General features: G+C 36.3%; 1 protein-coding gene across 1 annotated transcript in view; it reads right to left on the bottom strand.

The window, feature by feature from the left end:
- The window catches only part of nphp4 (nephronophthisis 4), a 156,026-nt gene that overhangs the window by 39,146 nt on the left and 103,303 nt on the right, over positions 1-13,577 (bottom strand). The window contains exons 12-13 of the mRNA XM_079383228.1: positions 8,487-8,621; positions 4,526-4,674 (exon numbers count right to left, since the gene is read on the bottom strand). Coding sequence (XP_079239354.1) covers positions 4,526-4,674; positions 8,487-8,621 — 284 coding nt within the window. The remainder of the gene's footprint in view (positions 1-4,525; positions 4,675-8,486; positions 8,622-13,577) is intronic.

Genomic DNA, 13,577 nt, shown 5'->3' with positions numbered 1-13,577 from the left:
AAAATAAAACACTATATAGATTGATTTTTTTTATCTTTGTGTTTTGTTGTTTTAACATTAAAGAATACAAATTCTATCATCTGTCTGTAGATTCTGTCATAGTGTTTTATATTTATACCATCATTTACTCAAAATTAGCTTTAAACCTGAATGAGTTTCTTTCTACTGCTGAACATACATGCTATTTTGAAGAACTTGGAAAACCAAACAGTTGCTGGTCCACAGCGACTTCCATAGTATTTTTTTTCCTAGTATCAAATTCAATGTGGACTAGCAACTGTTTGGTTTTCCAAGTTCTTCAAAATATCTTTTTTTTTTTGTTCAGCACTAGAAAGAAATTAATACAGATTTGGGACAACGTGAGTGAGTAAATAATGACAGAAATTTTATTTTAGGGTGAACTATCCCCTTAATGACAGTCGGCTACATGTTTAGTACTGTCCCTTTAAGTTTAAGACCTGCACGCATCTAATATACAGGCACGTATCCGTTTCTCTCATCTGTTTACTTTCATTTTAGACATAACCAAATGAGTCTATATGTAAACCTTGTGTGTTTTGACAGTATTAGCTCAAAAGATAACTTAGTTGAGTAATGAGGCGCTGTTAAGACAGGCTTTTCAGTGCGCGCGCTTCAGGTGTACAGGCTCAGAAAAAGCACACATCAGATCAGCGTTTGAATGAAACACTTAACCGGCAAGACTTTAAAACACACGCAAATTATGTAATTTTGCCATCGCGAATAAGTGCAGTCTCCTGTCAGAGTAACTCTACCGCTGTATGTCGTGTTGCACAGTACATAGAGCCGGCGGTGTCAGAACCAGTGGCGGAGCCAGGATGTTTTCATAGGGGTGGCCATGGAGGGGCCAGCAACCAGCCTGGGGTGGCACAGAAATCTTCATTATTTCAATATAGAAATGTGGTGGACTATAAACTATTTTAGTGCCTAAAACACAGCTGAATACAATTAATTTCTACTTAATTGTAATTGAGATATTTGTGAATTATTATATCAATTAATACTGAGTGAATATGACAATTTTTGTATTATTCCTCACCTCCAGGTATTTTAATAAAGGGGCTCACTATAGCTTTATTGCTCTTATCAGTTTGGTTCTGGCTCTCAAAACCCCCAAAAACTTGTTCTCTAACATTACATACTCATGGATGAGACATGCAGTTAGTGATAAGAATGTGAAAAAGGCCGGAAGACAACAGCACATAAATGCCAGAATGTAAAATGAGTTATTTTATGCATTTAAATGGTTTCATTTTCGTTTGTACTTTTAAAATGAATGAAAAAATAGCGCATATATTCTAGTATAAGTGCACTGTGCTCACATTTACTTGTGCATTAAATTACAAATTACAATTAAAAAACATATCAGCTTGCGCCTTATTGTGATCTTGAATTGCATGATAGCCTATATTTTAGTATGCATTTGAGAGAAGTTCTGAAATGTAATGCATACATGCATGCATGCACAGTTTACAGCTTTAATCGGCTTTTTGGTAATTTCATGACTTAACTGGTGACAGAACTGCGTCGTATGCTCATAGTTTCTTGTGCGCTGAATACACACATCATGGTGCCAGGACAAGTGTCTCTCTCTGAATGTGAGCTAAAGAGCTGATCATGGACTTTAGGAAGAGACAGCAGCAGCCCTACACTCCTCTTATGATCAGTGGGACCCCTGTGGAGAGGGTGAGTAGCTTCAAGTACCTCGGTGTAAACATCTCCGAGAACCTGACTTGGACTACACACATCCAAACACAGGATAAGAAAGCCAGGCAAAGACTGTACCATCTGCGACAGCTGAGGAAATTCAGGGTCTCACCAGCAATCCTGAAAACTTTCTATTCAGGGACCATAGAAAGTGTATTGACTCAGTGCATCTCAGTGTGGTATGGAAACAGCTCCAATCAGGACTGCAAAGCACTACAGAGAGTTGTGCGCTTAGCTGAGCGCATCTCAGGGTCTGCTCTCCCCTCTCTGCAGGACATCTACCTCAAACGCTGCAAAAATAGAGCTGTCAAAATCATTAAGGACTCTAATCACCCTGGTAACCGACTATTCACTCTGCTACCATCTGGTAAGCGCTTCCGTAGCCTGATGGCAAAAACTGAGAGACTTAGGAGGAGCTTCTTCCCCCAGGCCATCAGGCTCCTAAACTCTAGCTTTGTGTCATAACATCACTTGACTCCATGTAAATACCACTATATCAATAAGCTATTCATAACTTGTCTCTACCTCATAATTTTTCTCTACCTCATATTGCTGCTATTTAAATACCCTGTACAACTTTTTAGCACTTTTTTTTTTTTTTTTTGCACATTCCTCTTTATTACTATTAAGTCAACAACATACTGACCTGAACATTTATATTTATATACTTTAATTTTTTTCTACTTTTCTTTTCCTTTATATTTGTATTCTATATAATTGCACTGTCCTTGGAGCGGACCTGACCTACATTTCACTGCTGATTATACTCTGTATAATTGTGCATGTGACAAATAAAAAATCTTGAATCTTGAATCTTGTAATGTCTCAGGAAATCAAAAGGACTTCTGTCCTTGTCTTCTGTCTGTGATATCCTGAGCTCTTCATAAAATACAGGCACAAAAACTCTGACCAAATTAAGGTCCCTCACACAGAAAAAATATATAATTTGAATTCATCTCCAGTCTAAATGTAAGAACTTAATTCATTCCAGCTGGTTTAGTATTCAGACTTCAATTTTAATTTCATAGGTCTCAATCAGATAAGACAACTGACTCAAATTAGCGTTTTAAATTTTAAATAAAGTTTCAGCAAGGCAAGTTGGTTCCTTGTGCTGTGTGAATCTGCAGTTCCAGATTTAAATAATGTTGGCCTGTCAACTGTCTTTGGTCAGAATCAGATGATGCACTGACACCGAACAGCTCCTGAATGACAACGCTGCACTGACACACTTTAAATGGCCATCGCAAAACTGTTGCCACTTTTAAAGGACAGTATAAGTCCACATACAAAAACAGACAGGGCCCTGAAATACTTCAGCTAAAATAAACATGACATAAACAAATGTGCTGGTGTCTTGAAAATGGAGCAATATCAACTGAGAGGGATATTGAGAGAGAAACTGGCATTAGAGAAAACAGCAAATTCGTGCATGATGGGGATACAGAGTGATGTTCTAAAGACGATGCTCTATCTCTCTATCTATCCATCAGCTTGTCTGTATACCATCTATAATAGGGATGTCAATTTTCAATCATTCCCATGATCGATTGTCATTTAAATTAACGATCGATTAATCACTTAATCATTAACCTCGATACTGCAAAATACATCCATTGCAGTGTGATAGTTACCGGCATAACAGGTAATGCAAATGCAACTCAAAACGCCAGCTTTCTCATCCCAATGAAAGGGTTTTTAGTCTAAATAAAAGGCTATGAATAGATGATAATGATCATTTGATAAAATGAAGAGAGCGCACCACAGTTCTGGGATAATTTTACTTTGTTGGCTGTTTTATATCCTATAACAAAGACCTCTGAACGCGGCTTTTTAAATAGTTTCATGGTGCTCGTTATTGTATTTTTTAAAATTGCAATTGATAATTATCGGCATTTAAAGGGGTCATATGATGCGATTTCTTGTTTTCCTTTTCTTTAGTGTTCTTATGTAGCTGTTTGGGCATGTATAAGTCGTCTGTGTGTGTGTGAGGGGAACAGGCTTACATCACAGCGGAGTGTACAGCCCGTCAGAAAACGTCTTAACTGCGGCTTGTGTACTGCAAATACATACGAGCATCATCACTGTGTCTGTCACGCGACTCTGTTCCCCTTTCAACTAAATTGAAAGCTGGGGGGTGGGATTAAGAATTCGTTCCTACAATTTATTAATTTGTTCCAATTTGTTCCTAAATCATGGGTTACCTAGGGAAAAAATGAATGAAACATGGAATGTGGCTACAATTAACAAATTGTAGGAATTATATAAAATTAGCTTTACTGACCATTTACAAATGTGTCATTTGCTTTGGAATACTGGGAGAAAACATGAAGATATGAGAAAAGAGATGGGCTCTGTCCTGCTCATGTCCCAAAGCCCTGTCTGTCTATCTGCCTGTCTGTCTGTCTATTCATGTTGTGATTGATCCATCCATCATCTACCATCTATCAGTCTGAAGATATAAAATTTTGGTTGATGATGTCGGAACTATGAGCATATTATAATATCGGTGTTTACATATCAACACCTATTCAATGTTCAGCAACTTGGCCCCTAGTTGAACAACATTAACCTCTGCTAACACTTGGTGTATCTGCATTAACATTTCGAAGAATTAAAACAGTACAAAAACAAATGCAGTCAAGAAAATTACAAAAAGGAAAATAGGCATAAACCTACGGCTGTTTTGGTGCCAGAAACATAAGTGGACTTCTGAGGGAAAAAAAGAAACATTGCTACAAAAGTGAAGAATATGGCCACTGTATAACTGAATTATTTGTTAGTGTGTCTGTACGTTTCTCACCCAGCAGCGTGTGTACCGAGGGTGATGACAGGGGCATGCACTGGAGTGAAGGTCAGCTCCTGCATCTCATCCTCTTCTTCACTTCTGTTTCCCTCTCTCTCCTGCACACTCAGCTCCAGATGAGCTATGCCGCCGGCAACTGGACGCTCCTGATTCAATTTAAATCAACACACATAGGCAGAAAGAGAGAAAAACTGACAAATTCAAGAATCATTTTGGACTGAAGTTCAGCAGCAGATCCTGCAATACAAAAAACCCAGAGGCTTTGATGAAGTTTTGGCTCATAAATCTTCAGTGTACGATTATCTCTCTCTGTGAGGAAAAATACTGAGAATATTTCATCAGCAAATCTAAAAGGAACCTCTTAAAATGTGCAAAAACATCCATGTTTGAGGGTAATGACAGATGTTTAGGAAGCAGATGAGAATGTTAAGACAACAAAGAGGTCAACAGATCAGAGATAAACTCTGTCAGGAAAGTTCAGTATTGGAACATTTCACAAAAAATAACACCGACAGAACCCTAACAACCAAATGCTCTACAAGAACTTCAAGTTCTTTATGAAACGCCTGAAGACATGACTCTTCCACAAGGACATGATCAAAAACCAATTGAAGCATTTTCTATACTCCTTACCTAGCTTCAGACAGCACACCCACAGGCCACCAACAGTCTGTTCATTGACCGGCTGATTTATATTGCTAAAAAAAATCGGCAAGTATTTTCTCAAATCAGGCAAGCTTTAATCTGACTGGCTGGCTTTACATAGTTTCTGGGAATCAAGGTGCACTTTTGTTTTTGCCTTGAAACAAAACTACTTTCTTTTGAAGAGGCACCCATTTTTCAAAGTTTTCAAGCTTAGTGACATCAAATCAGATATAAGATAGTTTAGTTTGAGACTACTAACTTACCACAAATAGAATAGTATATTTTGTTGCATTATTACGTCTATTACTGTATGTCTGTGAAATACTGACTCATTTTTTCATGACAGCTGAATAGCTTAACGCAGAACAATATTGCTGTGCTATTATTTGGAATTATTTGCATTTTTCCTTAGTGGTCTAATAATGTAGATATACTAGATACATCACATTAGACAAACCTACTCCTAAATGACATAGACAAACAAAACAAAATACTTCATGCCAAGTATGGCTAAGTAAGGATACATACACTACTGTTCAAAAACTTGTCAACAGAATTTTTTTTTAAATTAAAAAAACATTTATTTACCAAGGATGCATTAAATTGATTAAAATACATGTATACATTTAAGAAATATTTCTATTATATTTATATATAAAATAAACCATTGATAAATATGAACACACACACACGTATGTATGTGTTTTTTTTATATACATATAAATATATACAGTACACACACATATATTATGTAAACACAAACTTTTCTTTTGGATGAGATTAATCGGTTTGATAGCGCTACTCACAATATTACTCTTTATACTGTATTTTGGATCAAATAAATGCAGCATTGGTGAGCATAACAGACTTACAGTACTGTACTATATATTATATTTACCTATAAACTTGTACTTTTCTAGGAAATTTTAGCTCTGTATCACACTTGTAATGTTACTGCCCACTTTTGATGAATTGTTTGTGTGGTAGCAATTCTTTTTTTCTTTTTCTTTTTTTTTTTTTTTTTTTTTGTCAAGTATGGTGACCCATACTCGAAATTGGTGCTCTGCGTTTAACCCATCCAAGTGCACACACACAGCAGTGAGTAGTGAACAAATGCACACACACACACCGTGAACACACACCCGGAGCAGTGGGCAGCCATGCTGCAGCGCCCGGGGAGCAATTGGGGGTTCGGTGCCTTGCTCAAGGGCACCTCAGTCGTGGTATTGAGGGTGGAGAGAGCGCTGGACATTCCCTCTCCCCACCTACAATTCCTGCCGGCCGGGGGCTCGAACTCGCAACCTTTTGATTACGAGTCCGACTCTCTAACCATTAGGCCACGACTTCCCCCAATCCTCATTATATATCTATGAATATGTGGCATGCTGGTATATGCATTCAAAATCACATTCAATCATGCACACTATACACACACATACACATGCTATGCAGTCTACTTAAAAATGCAATCGTAAAACTTCAGCCAAATTTCAAGTGAGTTCTAACATTCTGCATTTGTGTTTTAAAAGTAGTACAGCTCAGGATGTCCACACAGACTGATATTTTTAAGTCAGCTGAAACCAAATTCAAAAATAATTTGAAATTCTAACTTGAAGATAGGAACGGGAGATTCATAAACAGAAGAAAATGCACAGGGAATAATTTAACTCAGAATCACCCAGAAATGACATGCAGGAAACTGAGCATAGCAGAAATGTCCTCCCTAGTCTCAGCAGAAGAGCCCATGTGTGGCACAAACAGCCCTAAACAACTGTGGAGGCGGTAGAACTTTGTATGTTTATTTACAGACTATCATATAGTCAAATGCACCGCATGACTAAAGGCAACAGCATAAACATACATGCTCCCACACATGATTAACATAATATCTGTGGATAGCTTTGTGAAAATGTGTGATATGTTCCCACTCTATACAGGCTGCATCTACACTGTATTTCCATTAAAATAACAAAAGCACATTACCATTACAAACCGTTCCCAGCTCAGTTTTCTTTGCATGGATAGCTTATGTTGCTGTGGAACAACTGTAATAAAGGAAAATTTGTTTCTTCAAATTCAGTATTGCATCAATTGTTCATCAACAAATCCATTGCAGTGAATGGGTGCCGTCAGAATGAGAGTTCAACAGCTTATAAAAACATCACAATGATCCACAAGTAATCTACACAACTCCAGTACATCAATTATGCTTTGTTTGTAATAAACAAATATATCATTAAGACATTTAAAACCTCCAACTATTGCTTTCAGCTAAGAGTCCTGTATCCATAATATTGGTTTATCCTGTGAAAAAGACATGTCATCTGAATCAGAAGAGAAATATGCACAGATCATGCACTAATTACTAGGGAAAACAGTTCAATACAGCTCTAAACAAATATGTCAATGGATTTTAATGTGAGAGGGCAACAAGGGATGGACTTTTTCAATAGAATAAGTGCTATTCTGGATTCTAGCCAAAAGAGACAGTTTAAAGTTAATGCCTTAATTATACATTTGTTTATTACAAACACTCAGCTTTTCACTTCACTAGATGTTAACTGATAGACTGGATTACTTGTGGATCATTGTGATGTTTTATCAGCAGTGATCCCGGTCCATAATGCACTCACTCATTTGTTTACCTACAAAAGCAGTATCACGTCGAAGCCAACTCTTGTGTATCTACAGGAAAACGTAAAGCCTGACAGAGGAAAAGTCTTGCCGTACATAAAATGTTGATGATCATGTGAATCATGAATCATTTAAATTTACTTCAGAGGTCAAGTGAACAAATCCGTTGGACCACTGCTGCATGATTTTGCAATTTAGTGGCATACACTCGCTGAACCAGTTTTTCAGAAAATCAGAAATCAGTTTTATAAAGAAAAAGTCAAAGTGGCACTTACAGTAGATCTTATGTAAGCATGAAACATTATAATGGTGCAGCTAATTTTGTCAAACCGATGGCACAGTTAATGGTGCTCTTAGAAGTTCTGCAGTTTGATACAAAGTTTTTAGCCTGCAAAATGGTATTGAACAATTGCAGTTCTAACATTTTAAAAACTCATTTTAGTAGGGAATTCCTTAATGCAGCTCTCAACAAGTTTGGTGTGGTTTTTGTGGTGTACAGGTGTCTGGATATTGAGGTAATGCGTGTGCATTTTTTCTATGCCATATGTTTTGAGTGTAGGCGCTTTATTCCTCTGCATGAATGTATCTTAGTGCTTTGTTTTAAAAGAGCATACTGTATATACATTTGTGAGTTCATGTTGAGTGAGTGTGTGTATGCGTATGTGGGTGGAAAACTTACGACATGTGACAGCTGGTGGGCCGATGCCATCGGGGAGGGAGAAAGCAGAGAGGGGAGCTGTTGTTGCCATGGAGACCCCATCGTGTGGCTCATGGTCGGGTACCGTGAAGTCGCAACCAGCTGAGAGAGAGACAGCTGAACAACAGAACCAGAGAAAGGAGAAAAAAGAAAGAAAAAAAATTATACATTTTTATCGTACAAAACAACGGGCAGAAGCATCTGACGGTGTGGCAATCCCCCGCAGCTGGCATCTACATAAAGCCAACACAAAAGCAGGATGAAATTAGAAATCTGTTCAGGTATAAATGTGACAGATCCAGCTTTGGGTGCCGCTAGGCACGTGTTTTCATACAAGACCTAATTTCTCTTTCTTCACTTTGAGCTTTTCACCGTTCCTGTTTGCCTCATGCTCCTAATTCGAGTCTCTATTGTTGTCAAAAGTAACATTATACATCAACACCAATACACACAAGCATTTTCTGACGCAGTCATCGATTTCTGCCTCTTTGAGAGTCTGATATTACTCATTTCAGCTGCTGAGTTTCTGTCTTGTCTTGGGACAAAAATATCCTTTAAATTCCCAGTATTTTGACATGACATGTTCTTTTATTTGAGTCTGTTTTACTCTTAATTTTAGTACAAAGAACAAAGAAAAATATATGTGCAAACTGTCTTTGTTGTGAAAACCTAAATTCTTCTTCTTCTTCCGAAAAGTTAATATCTTGTGTTTTTCAAGCCCCCAGAAGAAAATGCCCCCAGCCCCCAGAAAAAAAAATTAAAAATGTTTTAACAGTTTTAAAACAATATTTAAACTTTTTTTTTAATTCACCCTGTTGTTTTTATGGACCTAATTAAATATTACTCTAATAATAATGTTGTCGTTGTTGTTAAAATATATATTTTTTTATTTGAATAAATCATATAAAATATAGTAATAAAGAAATGCATTACTATAGTAAAATAACTATTATAGTGTACTGGAACAAAAGATTAAACAATACATAAAAATAATAATCATGAATTTACTTTACAGAACAACAGTAAAATTACAATACTAATATTCATCTTTGTCAAACATATTCCTTTGCTTTCAAACGTTAAACCATAGAGCTTTTATTTTAGCGTTTATTATTATAAACGATTCTGATAACAAATTTAGGAGATGATTGCAAATTCAAAGTTATAAGCGATCCAAACTCAGAGAAAGGTCACAAGTTTACATCCCTGTATCACAGCAAGCAATAACACATCATATCATAATCATAAAAAGCACTCTGATACTCGTCTAAATGAAGACATTAAGGCCGTGGTGATGTAACTGTGCCGCTTTTAATCAGATTTAGTCAGATATTACGGTTTGAAAGACTTCCTCCAGTGCTAATGCTCAGAGATCTGTACAGACTTTAGCATGCATCAGTTGCTGATGTAAAGCACCTCTCTGCCCTTAAGAAAGGCTGATGGATTCACAGGCTGTGTAATGTGATCTGTGTAGCACAGAAGTGGATGACTGTGATGGGGTCAGTGGTGTTAAACTCATGACTCAACTGCCTCCAATACAGCCTAAATCACTGGCAGCCAGTAGACCCTAAAAGCATTTCTCTACTGACCCCAATACAGCATAAATGTATGACTCACTGACCCCAATAATGCCTAAACGCATGACTACAGCAAGCCCTGAAACTCACACAGCCCAGTACTGACTGATCAACTAACTAACTAATATATATATATAAGCTGGGAATCAGTATTGTGCTGCCCTGATGATTAGCAACAATATTTGTGATCCTCATCAGACAGCAGACACAAAAAACAAATGACTCTCACTACAATGAGTTATTACACCTATTACTACGAAAAGAGAAATAAGAAAACAGAGGGAGAGGAAAGAAAGGCAGATCCACATGACAGCAGAACTACTGACAGACACATTGCCAACCAAAAAGGCACAAGGTTGGAATAAAAATCATGCACGTCGATATTCACAAAGCCAGCTCTTGTTTGACATACACTCACTTTCATGCATACTAAAAAAACATAAAATCAATAACGGAGGCATAGCGGTGTCTGAAAGAGAGAGAGAAACAGATAGAAAGACAGGCTCTTTTTTAAAAAGCATTAACTATAAATAAAGGGTGAGTGCATGCATTCAAAGCAAGCATTTTAACCCACTACCTCTGATATAAAGTGTATGGGATGTGAGGATGGCTGGCGGCATTATTCATAACTTGTGCATTAAAGCACCATAAGTCAGAAATGCAACAAGGTACTGTACACCTGAACATCACATCCAAATGTGCTTGCCGAACGTTTTATTTTGAAACCACGAGCATTAATAAAGCAGAACAGTGACAGCCTACTTTTTCAACCTTTGTTCCAGTATTTTTCACATTTATTTCTCCATAGGGATTTCAAAACATTTCCAATACAGATAGATTCAAGATATCTATCACAACATTACAGACTTTGTTTTGAATCATAAATAAATAATAATGCAAATTAATCAACTATGTACAAGTAGTTTAAAAGTATAAGGAGACTAGATATGTTTCAAGCAGGGAGTGGATGTCTCTAAGGAGGAAATAAATGGAATTCCTTCTGGAAACCAAGTGTTCACTCAAAAGAAAGACTTGAACAAACAGAGTGGAATAATTTAATAAACATAAATAAACACACACATTTAGATGACAGACAAACAGACAGACAGACAGATAAGTCTATAAGTTTGCATATAATTAAAATAGCATTGTTCACCAACTTGGATTTACATTTTTTTCCTAATTTTCATTGTTAGTCGCAATGCTATTTCGTTCTCCATGAAGGATACATGTGACACTACCATAGAATTTTTCCAAAAATACCCTTGACTTTGGGAGCGTGCATACAGTATGATGCCTTAAAATGCTGCCTGCAGAAGAAAGCTTACTGGATTATGGAACAGCTGTGATATATTCATTCAAAATCAAACACATCACATTAAATGTATGTGAAACATTTATGAAAACCACTTTGTGGTTGATATTAGACAACAAAGCATGTTTCGTAAGATGTAGAATAACTAAACCAGTCTGTGCTTGCCACTCTGATTCCATGTGTGAGTGAAAGAGAGAAAATTTGAGAATGAGACAGAGTAGCCCATCAATCAGAGAGATGTGCCATAGCCCTGACAGGCTTTTCAGACCAAGTGAGGTACTCAAGCTTTATAAAACAAACACAGGCAGCAGGGTCGCTGAAAAAAAAAAAACACTTGAATCAACCTTTCCAAATTGGCGTCCCTCTAAATTAGTGCCGTACCACAATCGATGTGGCCCAGATCCATCCTTCCATGCTGTGGAGCCTAGGAAGTGTCACTGGATATTTTAAAGGGTCCTTAAGGTCTGACAGCATCTGCTTTGTTTCCTTTTGTTTTGCTGAAGTGTTAAATCAGCCTTCACTGAAGGGAGAGAAAGTCTGAACAATTTGGATTCAACACATTTGTGTTTGTGAGCCAACAAAATCGTTTTTTTACTGACAGGGAAACTTGCAATACACCATCTGAAAATGGAGGTCGTTCATGCAGCCATTAAAGTGCAAATAAAGACCTAACTGCATGTATACAATGTTTATCTATCGCTAAGCTTGTTTTCATAATGCACGTTTTCATATTTCATATTCATATTCAGTCAGTCCCGTCAGTGGAGATTTTTAGATCTCTTTAGAAACACGTTTTTTTTTTTTTACAGACATGGCATTTCAATTGGGGTAATCTTGGGTAGTGGAGATATTTTTGATTTTGATATTTATGATTCATTGCACTGAAATTCAAATTTGAGGTCACAGTCTGTGCTGGCTGTGATACACATAAAGACTGTGTTCTGCAAAATTATGGCCAACGAAAAAAAATATCTTTACATTGAATTAACTTTGAAGGTTCCATGCAACAACAAATAACCAGTGTAATCCAATTCACAAACAAATAATTAGTATGAGCAAGATCTTTTTAGTCAATGAAAAAAATACAGCATGTAGCTCAATTCCAGAAACAAAATCAAATCAATATAAAAACAAACCAAAATCAAGTCAAATCAAAACTTAATCAAATCAAATCACATTGAATTAAATAAAAAAATAAAAAAATAAAAACTGAAAGAAATCACTTGGAATTGCATTAAAACTAACCAAAGCAAAACAGATTAAAATTAATAGAATTTAAACAAAATCAAACAAAAATCTCAATCAATTCACGTCCAATTGAATTAAGAGACTGGATCAAAATCAAAACCATATAAAATCTAATTTAATCGAACTGCATCGCACTAAATCAAATCAAATTAAATCAAAACTGAATCAAATCAAACCCAATCACACTGAATCAAATTAAAGCAAAACAGAATCAAATCAAATCAAAATTTAATGAAATTGAATTAATCAAATAAAAACTGAAAGAACTCACATGGAATTGCATTGAAACTAATCAAAGCAGAACAGATTAAAATCAAAATAGAACTTAACCAAAATCAAATAAAAATCTGAATCAAACTGAATCAAGAGATAGAATCAAAATCAAAACCATATAAAATCTAATTGAATCTAATTGCATTGCACTGAATTAAATCAAATTCAATTAAATCAAAACTGCATCAAATCAAATCAATTAAAATCAAATCGAAATTATAATTGCATTAAATAAAATCAACTCATATTTTATAGACTCAAAATCAAATCAAATCAAAGCAAAACTGTGCTAAATCAAATTGAATCAAATCAAATCAAATCAAATCAAATCAAAATTTATCCTTTAAAATCAGGGGTGTCCAGTCCTGTTCAGTTTAACTCCAATCCTTTAGGCAGACTGAAACCAAAACCTGCAGGATGTTGGCCCTTAAGGAGCAGAACTGAACATCCCTGCTTTAAAATGAACAGACCAAAAATGTTGACCTGATAGTTGGCTTGGTTTATTTATACACCTCGTAGATCAGCAGCTGAACAGAGGTCGTGAGCAGTGTGGTATCTGAAGAATAGTGGTACATTCTCCATCCTGGCCTTCAAAACCTCTTTCTTCAGTTTACAAACTCTCCCTAAGACTTCTCAAGCTTTCATGGTGCAATTCTGCCG

Source organism: Barbus barbus (assembly GCF_936440315.1).
Source record: "Barbus barbus genome assembly, chromosome: 28".
Taxonomy (NCBI): domain Eukaryota; kingdom Metazoa; phylum Chordata; class Actinopteri; order Cypriniformes; family Cyprinidae; genus Barbus; species Barbus barbus.
This window is presented reverse-complemented; position numbering and strand designations above follow the sequence as displayed.